A 19,313-nucleotide genomic window follows, 5' to 3' on the forward strand; every position below is an offset into this window, starting at 1 on the left:
GCTCTGTTGTTCTGAGTAACCGCACGCAGTGCCAAGCCTAGATGGACTTCAGTGGTTTGTGCCAGCCTTTGGCTGAAGGACATGCTTAGCAAAGCGGCTCCTTTTTTGGGTAGGAAAATGCTCTTTGGGGTTGGCAAGGGCCACCTTGAATTTCCTACTGCCTCCAGTAGCAGATTGTCAGGAGGTGTGTCAGCCATCCGGGGACCACCTGCCCCCCAGCACTGTCCCCAGCTCTGCACTCTGGGGGCCTCGTTCCTGAATCCTAGGAGAGCTTAGCACCTAAAAGGGATCCCAGAGGCTTAGGACCTTCTGCCAGTTTTTCTTTTAATGACCGATGTGACAATAGTCAGTGCTATCGCCTCCATCAGGAATAAGAACTAACATTTTTTGAGAGCTTATTAAGTGCCGGGAACTGATTACCCTTTACGTGAATAGATGTTTTCTATTCGATTTCACTTTTTTAAAAAAGGTCATGACGCACCAGATTGCTTTCAGGATCCATTGTGGGTCTGGTGTGGGAAATGATGCTCTAGGCAGCCAGTACTGGCGTCAGGCTCACATTGTGTGTGAGGAAGCTGAAGTCAAGTAGCTCATCCACATCCATACAGCCACACATGGCCGAGTCGGGACCTGACGCCACCTCTCTGTCCTCTCCCTCGATTCCAGTCTCTCAGCAGACTGGAAGGTCGCCAGGGCCTAAAGAATATCCCCCTTTCCCAGATGGGAAAGTGGAGGACAGAGTTGAGTGGGGGCTTGTCCAAAGCCTTGTGCGTGTGTGGCAGAACCATGTCTGGAAGTCGAGTTTCCCCTTGGCCTCCCCTGGGACACCCAGAAGGGCCTGTTGACTTTCTTGCACAGTGCTGCCCACCCCGCTCTTTGGTGGGCAACATTCTGTTCTTTGCAGGTGACTTACGCTTTGCGTGTGTATTTCTCCGTCCTGTGCCCTCACTTCTTCTGCAGACGCGCAGCCCTGCCTTTCCCAGCTGTGCGCTGCACCCCACCCGCAAGCACTCATCTGGGCCTGGCTCTGGCCTTTCTGGAGCAGCCATGGGCCACATTTCCAGCCAACAGGCGTCGGTCCTTCCTGCCGTAGCCGCGGCGGGGCGCTGTCGCTCCGCTGCAGGCCTGCTGGAAGGGTGGGAGCCGCCAGCACAAAGCCCTGAGCAGGGACTGGCCTGGCTTTTCTTTGTCTGTTAAACCTGGTTTTGATTAAGGAAAAGATGCATTGCTACACCATTAGAAAGTGCTTAAAGGTAGAAAAAGCCCTCACCCGGCCCATCCCGACACTGCTGCTCTCCCGTGTGCGGGGGCTTCTGTGCGTCCCTGTCCCCACGCAACCCCTGGAACTGCAGACGTGGCGCATATGCCTTCTTATCCTCTGCTTTTTCACTTGGTGTCCTCTCACGAGCGCTTCCCGTGTCGGGCATGGTTTTCGTATTTAACTTTCTTTTTTTGGAGACTTCAGAGTTCTGAGAAAGATGAAGTTCTATCATGATAGTTCTGCCTTCTGCTGGAAAAATTTTTAATTATAACTCAAATAATATATGATTGATATAGAAAAATTGACAGCACAGTTAAAAATTGCTTCGCTGTGGAAGTATACACTTTTGGATATTCATGTTTTGTTACCAAAATGAGATCATGTTATATGCGCCATTCCGTAATTTGCCTTTTTCAGCTTATGTGCTGGGTCTTTCCAGGTCAGCAAATAGACTTCTGTGTTCTTACTCAGTGCTAGTCCCTCGGGTTGATGTGCTGTAGGTGGCATTGCCAGGCTCCTGCTTGGGGACCCGGTGGTGTTTCTGTAGGTTTTTGCTATTAGAGGCAATAAGGAACTTTTTCATGTACGGAGTGTTTATTCTCTGGAGCATTTGCCCAGATCCCTGCCCCAGAGCACGGCCCCAAAGCCTCCCTCCAGTGAAGGGTTCTTCAGGGACTTAACCCCCTCTGTGGGGAAAGCCGTTCGGCTCTTCCAAACCCTGCCCACCCGCAAGGCCTGTGGCCCCCCACCTCTTTCCCCAGTGTCCAGGGAGCACCCTCTGGGCCCTGGGTCCCTGAGGACCCTCAGCTTCCCGAGGGACAGGCTGGTTCCTGCACAGACATGCCTTCCTGTAGGGCACAGCTTCCCACTCTCTGCTCAGAGGAGGGGAGCCAGTGCCCACTGCCCTGTGCCGTGGCTACGGTTGGTGAACCTGGACGTTTTTTGGGAATGTCCATCTTGTTTTACTGTAATTATTTATACACATTTTACTTTACCTTCCATAAAATAACCATGTATGTTTTAGTATAAAAATAATATTTTACTCCCTGTATTTGGGTGAAATCGCTGTTCTGGGATGATTCTCCAGGTTAGTGCACCAAGTCTGCCCTGAATGAATGGACTCTTAGGGGCGGCAGATATGACAGTGCTTTCCACTTTTTTAATTCAGTAGTGAAATCTTTGGTTCAAGAGAAATGTCATACTGGGCCAGCCCCGTGGCTTAGCGGTTAAGTGCGCACGCTCTACTGCTGGAGGCCCGGATTCGGATCCCAGGCGCGCACTGATGCACTGCTTCTCCGGCCATGCTGAGGCCGCGTCCCACATACAGCAACTAGAAGGATGTGCAGCTGTGACATACAACTATCTACTGGGGCTTTGGGGGGAAAAATAAATAAATAAAATTATAAAAAAAAAAAAAAGAGAGAAAAATGTCATACAGACCCCCGAATGTAAGATGGAATGAAGTAGAATTGGCCCGGTTGGACCCAGTGGGGACTGGCTCTCTGCCCCCTCAGCCTCAGCCTGCCTCTCACGTGGCCCTGGGCGCCTCTGCCGAAGGTCAGGGCCCTCAGAGCATGGTTTGAAGACCCCTGGGAAAGCTGGCTCACTTGGGATGTGTGGTCCCCAGAGCAGAGTTAGAGGCAGGCAGTCCCAGCTTCAAAGCCCAGCTCTGCCTCTTAGCAGCTGGTGCGCACTGGGCAGGCTGCTGAACCTCTCAAAGCCTCAGTTTCCCTCTCTGTAAATTAGGGGTAAAGCCCAGGCCCAGGGGTTGTAAGGATAAAAAGAGATGAAGTGCAGGAAATTTCCTTTAAAATGTTACCACGATTTCAGATTTACTTTGCTCTGAAGAAGGCCTTGAGTGTCTAAACAGTTGAAATGTTGGGTCTTGACACAGTTGAAATGGAAAAGGCAGCCTTCCCCTTTCCTATTGTTATGCAAATATCAGCACCACATGATGTGCATGCTAGGCCTCTCCCTCACCACCAGGTGCACCCATCACACCTCCAGAAGGAGGAGCCAGCACTCTCCGGAGGTGGCAGGGTGTCCCCCACAGCCTCTGTCCTGAGAGGAAGGGGCTTGCTTGTCTGTCCTTGATGGGATTAAGTGGTTACTTGACTCCTTGAGGGATGGAACCTTGGGAGGTCACGCCTGCCATTACCCTGCCTCGGGCTGCCCCAGTGTTCCTGTGGCAGCCCCCGAGTCACAGCTTTCTTAGAGTGACAGAGCCTTTAAACTGTAAGGGACTAGAGGTCAAATCCAACGTCTTCGTGGTCACAGTTGAGGGCCCTTCACACGATCACGCGGTCAGGGCCACTGTCTGAGCGGGAGCTCCCGCTTCCTGGCTGTCGGCCCGGGACTTTCCCGTTACCCCCAGCCTGAGCGCTCACCTGTGGCAGCTGCTGACTTCACGGCCCTCGTCTGTTCGCTCTCCAGGCTGGGTGGTATGTGGTGAGTGTTCCCCGCTGCAGGGACTGCCTGAGTCTCACTGGTTGTGTCAGCATTTGGAGGGTCGTCGGGGTGTGGGAATAAACAATGAGGACTAGCTGAGGCTGTTTATTTAGAGCTGGCCATAGCAAGGGAGGGGTCAGCCACCGTGACCTGCTGTTGGCAGAGACTCACAGGCAGGCTGGGGGGTGGGCGAGGTTTCTGGTGGAGAAAGGGAAGGCTCAGGTGCTGCACCTGGAGGCTGCTGACCAGAAGTGGGGCACCCTGCGGCCTGTGGGATTCTTGGGGGAGCGTATTTGGCTGTCTCTGGCTGGTCCTGTTAAGGGGAAGCAGGCAGTTACTGGTCAAGTCCTGGCCACTGGGGCCGTAGCTGCAGAGGTTGCGGGTTGGCTTCCTGGGCTGGTTGCTGCAGGCTGTGGGTCAGAGCGCTGTTTTACATCTGCTGTGGCCGTGGCCCGTTAGTCTGTTCAGTCTCTCAGGGCCATTTTGGGTGTGACCAGGGTTGGGTGCTGGCTTTCGGGCAGTGGGTGGCAGAGCCCCTGCAGCTGGACCATCCTGGTTTCGTGGTGGTGCTGCTGCTGTGGTGGATGCAAGAAGCAGAAATGTCGTCACCCACAAGCCAGGAAGGGAGGGGGCCCACTGAGGTCCTGATCCCTCGGGGTGGGGCTCAGTGGCCTGGAGAGTCAGGCTGTGGCTGTTGAGAAACAGGTCCTTGGTGTGACTACAGCAGATGATGAGTGTCTACGCAGCAGGGCCCATTTATGTTTTAGGGCGCAGGATGAAGTCTGCTGGGTTGAAACATGATGTGAGCCATCTACCATCATGTACCGTCAGCTGTACCATCTAATAGGCATCATCAGGCAGCACGTGTGATCACAGGCCTCTGCTTTGCCCTGCGCCGACAGCACGTGGGCTCCACTTTACAGCTTCCTTGTTCCCATTGAACAGATAAGGAAACAGAGGACATGGAATGACGGGCCCAGGGTCATAGCAGGTTCTCCTGCACCCCCTCCAGTTCTGCTCCCTCAGAAATGGCAAGAATCGCCCCAGGCCCTGCGGGATGTGACCCGACTTCCCCTCAGACCCTCCACCTCCTCCCCCCACACACCGGGTGCCCAGCTGTTGGGCACTTTGAATATGCCGAGCTCTTCCCACCGTGGTGTTTTCACAGGGCTGTCCTCTCTGCCTGGAGCACAGCTGTCCCGACTCTGCTCATCCTTCCGTCCAGTCCTCCCCTGAAGCCCCCATCAGGGTGAGGCTGGCTTGGACCCGTGGGGTGAATGCCTCTCCTCGCTGATTCACTCGACTCTTGTGATCGGATCACTGTCGAAGCCCCGTTGCCTGGTGCTGCTGCATATAACATTGTCCTGGAATGAACTTCAGAAGTTTATTTATTGGCACTCTGAGAATTTTGTCTAATTGGAACAAAAAGGTGAATTTAAGATTAAAAAATGAAAACGTGCTTTATGTGAAAGCAGGAAAGTTGTATGATTGGAGGTTGATTTCCATGTTTGGTTGAGCATCACCCTAGTTTTGAAGATAACTAGCAGTCATGTCTGTGAGCCTCAGCTTCAGAAGGATTGACCGTCTTCTCTTTGGTCTAGGAGAGGCCCCTGGAATTCAAGTGCACTCAGGTCCTGGGCAGTTGGTGTCCATCAGTGGTCTGCTACAGCAGGCAAGCTCATCTGGCAACTTGACACGGCCCCCTGGGTGGCCGGAGCAGAGGATACTCTCATGTGTCAATCACTGTCACCAGAACTGCCTGAGCCACATGGAGCAGGGCTGCTTCTTGGCCTGTCAGGGCTGTCTGCCACAGCACCTGCTGCCTGTCACTCATGTGCGTCCGCGCCCGCCTGCAGAATGTGGCCTGGTCTGGACATCTGTCTTCTATCAGGCACACACAGCAGGAAAGCTGATGTCTGTCCATGCACATGTGCGTGCTACAGGAACACACTTCCACACGCCTGCACCCATCCAGGGAGCCCGCCACCTGCCTCATATAACCTGTGCTGTGGTAGAACCTCACAAATTTAGATGACTCCCCCCGCCCCTGCCCCCAGTGCTCACCAGGAAGTCAGGAGCTGCACTTGGTTCATTGCAGACATCTCTATTTGAGGCTCAGTTGCCCCATCCCTGGTGACAAGAGTCTAATAGTAGCGGCCTTCCTTGGGTGAAGGGAGAAGAGGGGCATCCTTCATCATGTCCGTGCAAAGAGTGGGCTGGCAGGCACAGCAGAGCTGGGCGGTGCCTCCTGTGGACACTGATGGAGAAGTGGAGAGGGGGCAGCGGGGGCGCTGGGGCCATCGCCTGTGTGGGCAGCCTGAGTCCATGCTCACACGATCTACGGGAGGGGAAGAAACTGGGCCTGGAGTCTGAATGACTCACTCACCTCACATGAAATGCCTGTCCTTGAATCAGAAATCTGCCATCGTCCTAGATACGTCCCTTCCGCCCGCTGATCACTTCAACAGTCCAAATTAATAAGTGCTTTTGCCTTCTGACGTCCTCCCTGATCTCATCTGCCCCTCACACGGCAGCTGCTCCCTCAGTCCAGGCCCTGATCATTTCTCCATCGCCCGTGAGCAAAGCTTCCATGGGGGGCCTGGTTCACTGCCCCTCCCCTCGCAGCACTGTCCCTGCCAAGGGGTTCCTTGTCATCCAGAGTCATGCGGGTTCCTGGTCACACCCCCTGCAGACCCTCACAGAATGATGTTCTCCACCCTCAGCACACCTACATCACTGCCCACCTCTATACCGCCTCCTCTGGGAAGCCCTCTGGCTGGGTTAGCTCCTTCCTCTGTGCTCCAGCTGTTACAGATTTATTGCCCTGTGTGGTCATGATTGGTTTATGTGTCTGTGACTCGGCTCACTGTGAGCTTCTGGGGACAGTGGCAGGTCTTACTCATCTCAGTGCCCTCAGCTCCCAGGACAGGTTCTCGCACGTGGGAGGTGCTTAATGAGCGCTGGGTCCTGGAAGGCGCTCAGAGTGAATGGATGAGCTGCTTACAAAAAGGCCGAGGGGCTGGTGGAGAGACCACCGAGATGACTGAGAGATGTTTGGAGGAGGAGCGATGGAGTGGAGGGACTTCCTAAATATGGGTCTCCGTCTCAGAGTGAACCTGGGCCCCCCTCTTTCTCCACTCCTTTTCCCCTCCTCCCTGGGGGAGGAGGTAGAAATAAGTCTGGATAAGAGATGGACTGTCACTCTGTCCATCTGTTTGTCTGTCCTTTCTTTCCCCTCTTCCTTCCTTCTACCATCCATCCATCCTTTCATCTGATATTTATTGAGCGTCTGCTCTGGACCAAGCACACTGCTGAGCCCCAGAGAGTGAAGTTTTGGGGCCACCAGGACGAGCCCCTGGGGCTTTCAGCTGTCAAAGCTCCGTATTTCCTGCTTGTTCTTTGTATGCCCTGGAGGCAGGATGGCTCGGGGAGGGGAGGAGTGGGGTAGCGTACAGATGGCGCCTGACTGGGCAGCCCCACGGGCCGTACATTCACATTATTTCAATTTAAGACAACAAAAGATCAAAAATGTCTCCAGAGAGAAAAACAAGAACCTCCATCCAATTTGAGAGGAAAACTCACATAGCAGGAAGGTCAGGCCTGATTTGTGCTCTCAGAACAGAAGTTGGTAGGAGGAGGAGAATCGCTGAGATCTCTGATGGCTTCTCCAGAGATAACCAGCCACGTTCACTCGCGCTCGCTTCCTTTGTTCTTCAGACCGTTCCCTTCTCTCTGTGCTTGCTCTGGTGTCTGGTCCCTGGGAAGCCTCTCTCTGCTTGCCCGGGGGCCTGGTGCTGGGATGGATGCGAGTCTGTTTCCCCAGGAGCTGTGTCGGGGCCTGCTGGTTGCCCAGCCGGGTGGACCTGCGGGCAGTGGCTGCAGGTCAACAAGGCCTCAGCCCTGCCCTCCCTGGGAGCTGCCGCCCCAGGCCAGGGGCTCTCTGCCGTCACTGCCCTGGTCCCTGCCTGATCCAGGAGCAGGGCCAAGCAAGGGTGGCTGCAAAGGGTAATTGAGGGGCAGTAGTGGGGCAGCGCCCACAGGCCCCGGGCTGCTCCAAACCTGTCTGGTCAACGGATTCCACAGGGACTCAAACACAGCTTCCCGCCCCCCCCCCCCAGGGTTCTGGCGCAGTAGGTCTTGGCTGGCCATCTCCACTGGCCTGCCCCCAGGGCCATGGCCTCTCTTTGGCACCCACTTCCCAGAGGTCATGAGAGCTGAACTGGCTCTGCCTGATCAGTGAAGCAAAAGGGGAAAACATCCCAGTAAGAGCAGGCCGCCCTGACTTCTCGAGCTGTGTGAGGAGGCACCACTGAAGTTTCCAGAAAGCACTTGCCCTTGGGATGGAGCAGTCCAGGCTGCTCTCACCTTGCCAGCATCACAGGCAGGGCCTGGGGCTGGCGCCAAAGCAGAGGTGTGTCTCTGTTGGCCTCTGACGTGAGCCCATCTGGCTTGTGCCTGGTACAGAGAAAGAGCAGGGACAGGGGCACGGGGTTTCCTGGCACAGCCCCTGCCACTGAGTCTCTGCCTTCCGTCTCTGCCTTCAAAATGTGCACTTTCCCCCACTTTCAGGGAAAGTGAGCGTGTTATCCCCACCCATCCTGTATTTCTGTCCGCTCGTGGGACACTTTGAGGGGACCATAGGACGGGGCTCCGGCCCTGAGTGTGGAGGTGTGCTCCGTCCCGTGACCTTCCAGCAGGGGCATTCCCGGCTTTTGTAGCTTCTCACATCTTCGCTGGGCGCTTGAAATTCTACAGACATCTAAATCCGGACCATGGGAATGGTCGCCTCTGAGTGCCCTGCCCTCCAGCCCCGAGGGCCACCTGCTGCTGTTTTTACCTGCTGTGGGTTAATCTGTACACGGTTTAGGGCAGAACCAGCCTCTCGGTGTAGTTTAGCCACACAGCGGTGCCAGCATGAGCTGAGATGGTGACCTCAGTCCAGTGGAACTTCCCTCCAGGCAGACAGGCGAACCGGAAATCCCATTTCCAGTAAAAAGCTTATTCTCATTGGTCGCAGGAACCTTAAATGGCTAATTTAGGCATCAGCATCAGGGGTGGATCACCTTGTTCAGCTAAAACCAGGTTTGCTTATTTATTTATTTACTGGTGATGTGCGCAGACCTGCAGAGTTCACTTCCAGGAAAGTCTACATGCAGTGTATCTACCACCCGGACCAGGAAATAACATGGTCCAGAAGCTTCCCTGGTGTCTCCTCCCAGTTCCCGCAGGCATTTCTGCCCAGACCAGGACCTCGGCCAGTCGGTGAATGAGACAGAAGGGGATCTTAGGGGTGACAGAGCCGAGTGGGGCTCTGAGAAGCCAGAGGGGCTTCCTGAAGGAGGTGGTGTTTGCTCAGTGGGACTGAAGTGTTTTCTAGAATGATGGAGGTTACACCACTCGGGGCGGGGGGATGTGTGTGAGGGTATAAAGAAGCGTTTACCAAGGGTGCTTTCTGCTCTCCCCTGGGGCCAGGCCCTGAGGTTTGTGGCCTCAGACTGCGTCCTCCCCTGTTTCCAAGTGGCACGGAGTGACTCTCTGAACCCGGCCCCAGGGAATGCTGAGCTCGGGTGGCCCCGCAGCATCGGGAAGGAGAGCATGTTCTCTGACCTGTGACCACACAGGCAGGCCTGAGGCCTGCGTGGCCTTTCACAGCTGGAAGTTGTCTGGCAGTCAGTCGTGTAGTCCAGACACCCACCTGCTCCGCCTGCACATCTCAACAGCAATGGTTCCCTGGGCCCAGGGCCTGGCTGCTTCCAGAAGCAGGGTCTCACTGCCTCCATTATCAGGTCCTTGGAAAGTTCCTTTTTGACACATCTCAAGCCCGCGCAGCACCCCTGTGGATCTAGCCGGCAGGGCTCTCGTGAGAAATCTTAACCTTGTGTTTCGTCTGTGATTCTCCAGCTCCAAGAAGCCCAGGAAACGCCCCGAAGTGGCCGTGAAGCCCAAACCCTCGCCCCGGCTCACCATCTTTGATGAGGAGGTAGACCCTGACGAGGGGCTCTTCGGGCCAGGCAGGAAGCTCTCCGCACAAGGCCCTGCAAAGGGCATACCCCGCAGGGACCGTAAGTAGAGCCCAGGGTGTTCCCACCCCTCTTGGTGTCCGCTCAGTGTCTTGGCCGGCCTCTGTGAGTGGCTTTGGACCTGCCACACGTCTTCTCCTTGTCCTGTTTCCATATGATACAGACTCAGCTCACGGAGATTTTCTGCAGGAGAAAGCTAGTCTCACACCTTGTTTCCCCACAGCCTGGAACTTTCTAGGGCTGTGTGTTTATTCTGATCATTCCTTGGAAGGGAGGGTAGTTTTCTCTGTTCCTTTGAGAGGGGTGATTGTGATTGGTGTAAAAGTGCCTTTGTTATATCTGTGGCCAGATGTGGGCACCGGTTGGAAAGTGGGTGCTGACCTGCCCCGGGCGTGCTGTGGCTCTAGGATTTGGATCCTAACAAGAGGTTTTGTGTCGCCCGCATAGGCCCACTGGAGGGTTCTGTGCAGAGATGAAAAAGGGAAAGACGAGCAGCCTTGGGACTTCTACACTTGTCCCTGGGTCAGCCCTTTCCTCACCCCTGCCCAGGTCCTCATCCAGGGTGGGGAATTGAAGTCACCCATTAATTCAGCCAACACCCACTGAGGGCCAGGCTCTGTGCTGGGCCCTAGAACATATTGATGAGTAAGACACAGTCCCAGCTTCAGGGCCTCCCATGGAAGACAAGACATCTCTTGACAATTACAGGATAGTCTGAATCTGTGACAGGTCTGAGCCGAACGTCAGTGCCTGTGGGGACACCAGGGAGGGCTTCCTGGGGTGGGGGTCAGGTGGGGGCTATAGATGAGCTGGATCCTGAAAGGTCACCAGGGTTTGTCCCACCTGCTGAATAAGTATATTCCAGGTGAAGAGGCCGCGGTCGCCTTTCCTGAAGGCAGCATTGAGCAGTTGAGACGGCAGAGGGTGGGGAGTAGACCCAGGCTCCTTGTAGGCTGGGATTGTGGTCAGAACAACGTCCAATCACCACTGCGTCACATCCCAGCAGGCAGCAGCCCCTGGCCAGTGGTTGGCACTCAGTAAGCACTTGTTGGAAGCCTGGGGTGCAGCCCTGGGGCTGAGCTGAGAGATCCAGTTGGAGCAGGTCGTGGGGAGCCTAGCACAGTGAGCTGAAAAGACCATTTCCTCCTAAAAGCAGTGGGAAGTCTGTGAGGACTTGAAACCGAGAGTGGCCCAGCATAAGGGGGCTGGGGGGGTGGGGCTAGGCAGACGGGGGCCAGGCCTGGTGAGCGCCTGTCCCTCGCCCCCACCTGGCCTCATTCCTGTGGTTCTCCTGTGCTCTGCTTTGTCCCTGCTCACTCTCTCCTGGCTGTGCCAGGAGACTGGGTCCGGCCATCTCTACCCTGCATCCCAAGGCAGCTGAAGATGGGCCAGGACTTCCTCTGACCACTCTGCTGCTGCCTTCTCTGCAGCCCTGAAGTTGTTTGACGATCCTGACCTCGGCGGGGCCGTCCCCCTGGGTGACCCCTTACTGCTGCCAGCTGTCAATGCAAGTGGAGGCCCCACATCCCGCCTGGGCCTCAGGGAGGCCTCCGAGGAGCTGTTCAGGTACCACCTGTCCCCAGCGATGCTTTGCCAGCTGTGAGAGTGGCCTGGACAGAGCCAGGGACCCGTCCCCCCATGGGAGCGTTTCACCAGCGTTGGCCTCCGAAGAGGGAATCCAGGCCTTTCAGAGACAGGGGGCTGTGGGTGGGAGCTGACCAGGAGACCACGAAGGGGATTCATTGAGGGGGGGTGGGTGATTAGCAGCTCAGCAAGTTCCAGAAAGGGAGAACTTCGTGCATACAAGTCTTTTTTTTTCTTTTCCACATTCATATTTTAATGGTTTGTATAAAGAATAATTAAATTACATAATTCAAGAGCAAGGGTAACTGGCATGAACAGCCTTGGGAACAAATCAAACTGACTCTTGGTAGCATGCAGCTTTCCCAGAGGGAGCAAAGCACAGATGTACTGGACAGTGGCCGGTCACTGTAGGGTCCCACCAGTGGGCTTTACAGAGGGGAGAGCGAGGCTTAATGTGCCATGTGGAGATTTATTGACAGAACGAGTGCAAAACATGTGCAAAAAATAGCCACTGCTTATAGAAGGCTTGCTGTGCATCAGATAGTGCACTGGACTCTTCACATGTTATCTTGTTTAATCCTCACGACAGCTTCTTGGGTAGGTGCTGTTATCTCCATTTACAGTAAATAGAGGTGGGAGAAGTAAGTGGCCCAAGGCCACAGCTCCCAAGTGACAGAGCCAGGACTGGAACCCAGGTCCGCCTGGCTGTGTGCTGTCTTCCCTCCTCCTTCCGGACTCTCTGAGCTCCGGGGGAAGGAGAGGCTGGGAGAGCCGTCTCCCACCCACCCCAGGCCAGCAGCTCTCCCTGGGCTTTTGCGTGTCTGCAGCTTTCTCAGTATGCTTGGCACTGAGCATCTCTCCATCGCATCATCCACGTCCCCCAAAGTGCAGGCTGTTCTTGGCGATTTACAGGACGCCGAGCTGTCTCTTTCCAGGGACAGTTCCGTGGCGCCGAGGCATGCAGTTCCAGGAGGCTGTCATCTGCACCCTCGTTAGCGGCGGCGGGCTATTGGGCAGCCCTGTAAGTGCCCGTTGAGCCTGAGTCACAGTGACAGCTTCTTGTCTTTACATCTCCCTGCGGCCCCGGGCATCTGTTCACTTGCATCCTGTGTCCTCGCCCCTGACGTCCCAGCAGGCTGGAGAAGCAGGGATTATTGTTATGTCGTTAGAGGAGAAACTGAGGCACAGAGAGGCGGAGTACTAGAGTCAGCCCCAAAGAGCAGCAAGGCCCAGCTGGGCACGTCCCTCGCAGGGAGCTTCTGTGTCTCCAGGACTCAGTGTGTCCCCACGGGACCTTCCTGGCATCATTTATTCTAAATCCATGATGCCAGCACTTTCTGATGTATGTTCTGCAGAACGTGGGTGTGGGGGGTGTTCAAAGGTGTTACCTTCAGAGGGGTTCTGTGGCCAGGTGACTGGGGCAATACCAGTGATGAGCAGGACTCTGTGGGCCTGGATGCCTTGAGGGGGAATCATCACACAGCATTTCACATCCTTATTGGTCCCTGGAGCCCTTGCCTGTGATGCGTCTGAGCACCCGCAGAGCACTTCGGAATCACTGCTTCAGAGAGTGAGTCCCGCAGCCCTGCCTTCACTCCACAGACACCTGGTTATGAGAGAATTAGCTTCTTGAGAGCAGAAACCATATTTTCTTCTTCTTTGTGTCTGCCCTCTGACTCTCCAAGCAGTAACGGGCTTCCTTACAATAAACTTGCTAATATTCATTCCCCAATGCTTTTACCACCTGTTCATCCCATCCCTGGCATCAGCCATCCCGAGGCAGCATGGAGGGGCGTGCAAGCAGGCTTTGGAGTCTGAGAGGCCTCCGTTTCCTCTTGCTGTGCGGCCACGCCAGTGCGGGGCCTCCAGTGTTGCTCTTTAGCCGAGTTCCGTCCTCTGCAGTGAGCTGGGGAGAAGAGTGAGACTAGGGTATTCGGAGCTCCCTCCAGCTCCTTGGTGGTTGACCTCACACCACAGGACCTGGAAGAGAAGGGACCTTGCGTTAGTGGGACCTCTTCTTAGCCATGACTCAGGGATCCCAGGTGGAAATAGGGCGCTTGGAAAGGGGTGCTCTGCAGCCACCTATATCCTCAGTGTGCCTGCCCCGCCTCCCACCACAGCTGGCCCCCACCTCCCGACTCAGGGCAAATCCAAGAGTCGTGGCTTTGCCAGGCAGTACAAATCCTGAACTTGGACACAAGCTTTTAGCTGCTGCTTTGTTTCCCTAAGGGCCCCTGTTTGAGGACAGTCCAGTCCCTCTGAGCTTTTCCTGGGCACTAGGCCTCCAGTGGAGGATGCAGGAGGAGCCTGCACCTGTCCCAGGGAAGCTCAAGGAAGGGCTGCCGCGTGGAGGGGGCCAGGGCGTGTCAGAACCAGGACACATCTGAGCTGAGGTTGCCAGGAGCAGCAGCCGTCCCTGGATGATGTCTCCGGGGATGGCCTGGAGCTCAAGGCAGCTGCTCTCTCTTTGAAGGCCTGGCTTGGACCGGTCCCTCTGGGTCCAGACTGGAAGGACACCTTTTGCTCGCTTCTCTGCCTCCACAGAGATTCTGAATTCTCCCTTTGGAGTGTGTGCCCCATCACAGGAGGTTGACCCAGGAAGCAGGCAGGGCGACCCCGAGCTCCTTCAGCAGCTGCTGCCTGGCAGGCAGCCCCTCAGGGAGGGTGTGCAGGGAACCTCCACACTCATGCAGGCGTCTGCCAGGCCCTATGGTGCCGGGAGTTGTTCTGACCAAAGACACATCTTCTCCACTCTTGTCTCTACCCAGCCCTTCTGTCTGAGCTGGATCCCATTTATGGATGGGGAGACTGAGGACCAGGGGGGTGGAGTGGCTTGAGGCCACTGATGAAGGAATAGCGGGGTGAGGAATAGACCTGCATTCTCTGGCGCACCGTGCTGCGCTTCTGTGTATACAGTGCTCTGCAGTCCTGTGGGTAGTGCTGCTGCTCCCATTTTGTAGATAAGGAAACCAAAGTCTGGAGAGACCAGATGGTCTGTGCAAGGTCCCCTGGGTCTCCTGCCTCCAGCGCCTGTGCTCTCCCTCCTTGTCCCCAGCATGGCTGAGTGAGGCATGTAAAGATACTCTTAGACACACGGAACCTCTCTGCCCAGGTGTGCAGCACCTGTCTGGATCTCTCTGCTGGTCCCTGGTTTAGGAAGCTTGGAAATGGCCAGGAACCCCCCTTTAAGAATTCCAGAACTGGCCCTTGGATTTCAGTGGGAATTTTCCATGTAACTGCCAAAGCCCCCAGGATACTGTTATCAGACCCTTCCCCCAGCCCTGGGTCTCCTGCTATCGCCTAGTTCCAGACCAGCCTGGCTAGTGCACAGCTTCTCTAGGAGGGCCCGGAGAGAGGCTGCCCCGCCCCTGGGAATGTCATTGGAGCCAGGAAAGCACACCGCCCACCCTCTGCCCAGCGCGGGGAGGGCGTGGAAGCGCCAGTCAGTTCAATCTTTCTCAGCATCTTATGGAAGCTGGGACATTACTGAAATAACCTCATCCAGCCCCTCACAGGTGGGGAAACTGAGACCCACGGAGGGAAAGGGCCCTGTCAGTGGTCACTTATTCTGCAGCTCTTCTTGCTTTAGGTCTTCTTTGCATCCCTGTGTCCCAGGTGGGACTGGCCTCTGTCAAGGGACAAGAGAAGTGACAGGAGGTGTCCTGAGGCCTGACCCCAGGAGACCTGCCTGAGGGTGCAGGGCTTTGGGAGGTTACCATGGAGTCCCAAGAGAAGCTCCTCCCTCAGGAAGGCAAGATGGGGTCTGGGTTGGGTCCTCCAAGGTGGCAGCTCCAGCAGTGTCAACTGGCAGGTGATTGAAGGGCCTCTGGGGGCCTGCAGCCTCCACATACAGAGGGACCCTTGGCCCTGGAGAAACCCCAGCCAGACCCTGGAGAATGTGCTTCAGTGCATTGGTACCCCAGGAGTGCAGACACACCGTGGAGACCCAGCCGTACCCAGCCGAGTCATGCTCCTCCACAACAAGCCATGGGCCCCAGGCCAGGCCCTTCATCTCTCTGTGCCTCTGTTTCGTAATATCTGCTACCAGATGGTGTTTTGTGATTATTAAATGCGTTAATGAATGTGGGAATGCCTGGCCGTAGTAGATGTTCAGCACCTACTAAAGCACAACGTTGATAGCGTGGATTGAATGGGGCTTCCGTTGTGCATCTGGTCTTCAGGAATTGAATTCCTGCACCAGGAGCTTCCTCAGGCAAAGAGGGCAGAGTGGGGCTGCGGCCTGCCTTGCTTAATTGCCATTCAGTTTCTGTGGCTGGTCCCGTGTGACTCTCACCCTGCTGAGGCCTTCAGTCTCACTCACTGATGGGCCATCAGGTCCAGCACCGTGACGGAGTCTTGCTGGGCCCTGGCTGAGGCCGCTCCAGCCCTCAGTGGGCTCTGTCTAGCGCCTGTGTGGCCCACAGTAGAGCATGTGGGCGGGTGTACCCCACCCCACCCCACCTGCCCACGGTCAGAGCCCCTCATTCTTCCTCTGGCTGAACTTGGCCTAGATGAGAGCTCAGCTTCTGGAGTCAGACATCCTGGTTCCGACTCAGGTGCTGCCACGTGCTGACTGTCACCTCAGGCCGGTGGCTTGGCCTCCTGGGGCTTGAGCATCCGTGTCTGCAGGGTGGAGGTTCAGGTGTGCCCACAGGTGTGGGGATAAAACAAGATAATGTGTCTAAAGTGCTTGGTACAGAGCAGGAGCTCCGTGTCTGGCAGCTGTTACTGTTGTTTCTTGAGGGTTGAAGGAAGAGTCACCACAAGAGGCCAGTGTGTCTAGAGTGGGGCCACCTGAGCCACAGCTCTCTGGAGGCTGCTGAGGGCTGGCTCTCCTCCCGCTGTGCTGTGGGTTTGCAGGGAAGGAGAAGCCTGCCTTCAGTTTCTCCTGGGGGGCAGGATGGTGGGAGGGCCAGGTTGGGGTGGGGCCTTGGCCCTTAAGGGGGGGTGGTCTGGGCCCCGTCCCCCTGGGGGTGCTGTTGCTGGGGTCCTTGCTGCCTTTGCGGGAGGTTATGATCAGGGCTTCTCCCTCTGGTTCCCTAGAGTCGAAGAGGACTTGGACCAGATTCTGAACCTGGGGGCCGAGCCCAAGCCCCAGCCTCAGCCTAAGCCCAAGCCGCCAGTGGCAGCTAAGCCAGTGCTACCCAGGAAGCCAGCTGTTGTCCCCAGAGCAGGCCCCTCTGAGGCCGTGGCCGGGCAGTGGAAGCAGCAGCAGCAGATCCAAGCCATGGACGAGATGGACATCTTGCAGTACATCCGGGACCACGACACGCCTGGCCAGGCTGCCCCCAGCCTCTTCTGACCCTCCCACCCCTGTGCTGGGCCTGGGCCAGCAGACCGTCTCCTGTGGGGGGGCGTGTGGTGAGGTGGGGATTTTGCCCTCAGGCCCAGGACCTCTGTTCCCATGGGAGGGAGGGTGGAAGCCCAGGACATAGGACCCCTATACTGCCTTGTTCCGTTTTCTCCAACCTGTGGGGTCACGCAACCCTGCAGGGTGCAGAGAGCGAGGTCACCATAGGAACCATAGGAATTGGAGCCCAAATTGTCTCAGCCACATGGATGTGGAGGGGAGAGCATGTGGGGATGCCTTGCTAACCAGGAGCCCAGCCCACAGGATAGAGTGAGACCGAGGGGCCAGGGAGGCTCCACTCGGGGCAGGGAAACTTTGTGCCCACTGGCTCTGCAAGCCCCAGCACAGGGAGGGCCTGGCCAACTTGGGGTGGGGGTCGGGGGTCCAGAGTCTCTGGGAAGCATGGCTTCTAGGGACCTGCAGGCTCTAGGAGGGTCCCTCAAGAGAAGGATACTGAGTGAGTGCCTGGGAGAGCCTGGTGGGGTGAGGTGTCCCTGAGCCACCTCTGCTTACCAGGTGCTAAGCAGGGTGCTTTCCCACGTGTCCACCTTGAGGGAGACGTCAGGCCAGCCCTGCCACTCTCAGGTACGGATGGTCTGACAAGCCCCACGTCTTCCTCCCTCTTCCTTTCCCAGGGAAGCCCTGGCCAGACCGTGGCCTTCTTGGGCCTCTGGCCATAGGACCCATGTCTGCTGTTGCAGCTCCGAGCAGAGTGGTCATAGCATCCTCTAGAGCTCTGCGTGGGCCTGTGGCCTGGGGTGTCCCTCCTCCTCACAGTGGCCCTAGATGGGATGCTCTCCAGCTGCTGCTTCCAGGGCCTCATCTGTCCAGTGGCAGATGCTGCCAGGCCTTGCCTGTCCTCCAGGTCTGGCCTTGCTCACTGGCCTTCCACAGTGGGAGCCGCCTTCACAGGGAGAAGGAGCCCTGTACCAGGGCAGGGCCAGTGCCTTAGACTTCTCCCGGACCCCACGCGCCCCAGCACACGGTCTGGGCATGGCATGGTGCTCAGGAAATTCTCAGTGAATGAATGATCTTTAATGGAGCAAAGAATGTCTTTTTTTGACATTTTGCCTTTTTTTGACATATTCTTCATGTTCGGAACTAGTTTTTGTATTATTTTTATTGTTGTTGTTTTTTATTTTTTTGTGTGTGTGAGGAGATCAGCCCTGTGCTAACATCTGCCAATCCTCCTCTTTTTTTTGCTGAGGAAGGCTGGCCCTGGGCTAACATCGGTGCCCATCTTCCTCCACTTTATATGGGTCGCCACCACAGCATGGCTTGCCAAGCACTGCGTCGGTGCGCGCCCGGGATCCGAACCAGCAAACCCCGGGCCGCTGCAGCGGAGTGCGCGCACTTAACCGCTTGCACCACCGGGCCGGCCCCAGAACTAGTTTTTAATGAAATGCAACCACTGTTATCCCTTGGCTTGCCCTGCCTGACAGAGGCATTGGAAGGGGGTTTGGGACTAGGACCCCAGACCCTTTCCTGATCAGGGCCAACAGCCAACCCTGAGGGAGGCTCCCCTGTCCTGGGCTGGTTGTTTGCTGCCATCAGAGGTTCTAGTGCCCTGCTCCCAGCCTGTGCCAGTACCTGCAGGGCCCGTGGGAGCGCTTCATGTGATCTGTCCTGCATCGCACTCACTCTTGCCAGCTGTCCAGTCCTGAAAAGGCCGCCCCCTTCACCTGTGCCTGAGTGGGAGGAAATAGGTGGTTCTGGTGCCAAGAGCTGAATTACTCCTCCTCCTCCTCTACCTTACCGGCTCCGAGGGCCCGCTCTCCCCAGGACCCTGAGCTGGCTCTGGGACAGCCTCGGCCCCCAGCACAAGCCACTCCTCTTCCCTTTCCCTGCCAGGCCTTCACACCCTCACCCCATAACCCAGCCCTGGGCCCTGCACCCTTGCTGACCACAGAAAGGCCTCGAAGGAGCAGTGGTGAGGCTGGGCCAGCTCTGCCTCGAGCTCTCTCCCCTCCCTGTTCTCCCCTCTATGCCCCATGCCGGCTCCCTGCTCCCCTCCCCCCACCTCCCACCACCATTTGATATAGGAGCAGAGGGCGCAGCCAGTAGGTGCTTGAGGGGGCTGTTCCTCTGATGGGGGTCACAGAGGAACGTGTTCACCCACTGTGGCTTGCCTCCTCCTCGGTGGCCTGGTGCTTTCCAGATACCTCAGCAAGGGCGTGTACTTGCCCAGATATTGATGCTCGAACTGCGGCTTGTTTTTCACTACAGGCCTGTGACCTAGTGGCCAATCGATGACACCCAGTGCAGTAAAGTCCATGTCAGTGACTCATTCCAGCATTTGTTGGTGGTGCTCTTTTCTGTGCCTGGGCTGATGGGGGACGATGGGGGGACTGTCTTTATAACAGTGGGCTCAGCAAGGGGAGCTGCCCTTGAAGGACCCAGGTTTGCCCAGGCTCTGCACAGCCTCCCAGGCTGCTGCTTGATAGGGTGGGGCGAGGGCAAAGGGAGGATTACACTGTGTAAACTGAGGCAGAGGGACCAGAGGTCCAGGCCTGGTGGGGGTCATCGGGTCAGTACCTGCTCAGCCAGGACCTGTTTGGGAAGAGGACCCTTCCCGTCTCCAGACCTCACCTCCCATTCCGCCTCCCCAGAGTGGGACTGGCCCTGTGGCCCTTGCAGCTCTGATCCCAGG

At 56.5% G+C, this 19,313-nt stretch overlaps 1 protein-coding gene across 2 annotated transcripts in view; it reads left to right on the forward strand.

Annotated features, from left to right (window-relative positions):
• Positions 1–18,950, forward strand: part of HS1BP3 (HCLS1 binding protein 3) — a 48,551-nt gene extending 29,601 nt beyond the window's left edge. For both annotated transcript variants that reach the window (XM_087437108.1, XM_004418294.3), the window contains exons 5-7: positions 9,611–9,771; positions 11,160–11,295; positions 16,357–18,950. In XM_087437108.1, coding sequence (XP_087293234.1) covers positions 9,611–9,771; positions 11,160–11,295; positions 16,357–16,615 — 556 coding nt within the window. In that variant the 3' untranslated portion in view covers positions 16,616–18,950. The remainder of the gene's footprint in view (positions 1–9,610; positions 9,772–11,159; positions 11,296–16,356) is intronic.
• Positions 18,951–19,313: the final 363 nt, after the last annotated feature.

The sequence above is a fragment of the Ceratotherium simum genome, chromosome 11 (assembly GCF_057802395.1).
Source record: "Ceratotherium simum simum isolate JZ-2026a chromosome 11, ASM5780239v1, whole genome shotgun sequence".
Classification (NCBI taxonomy): Eukaryota; Metazoa; Chordata; class Mammalia; order Perissodactyla; family Rhinocerotidae; genus Ceratotherium; species Ceratotherium simum.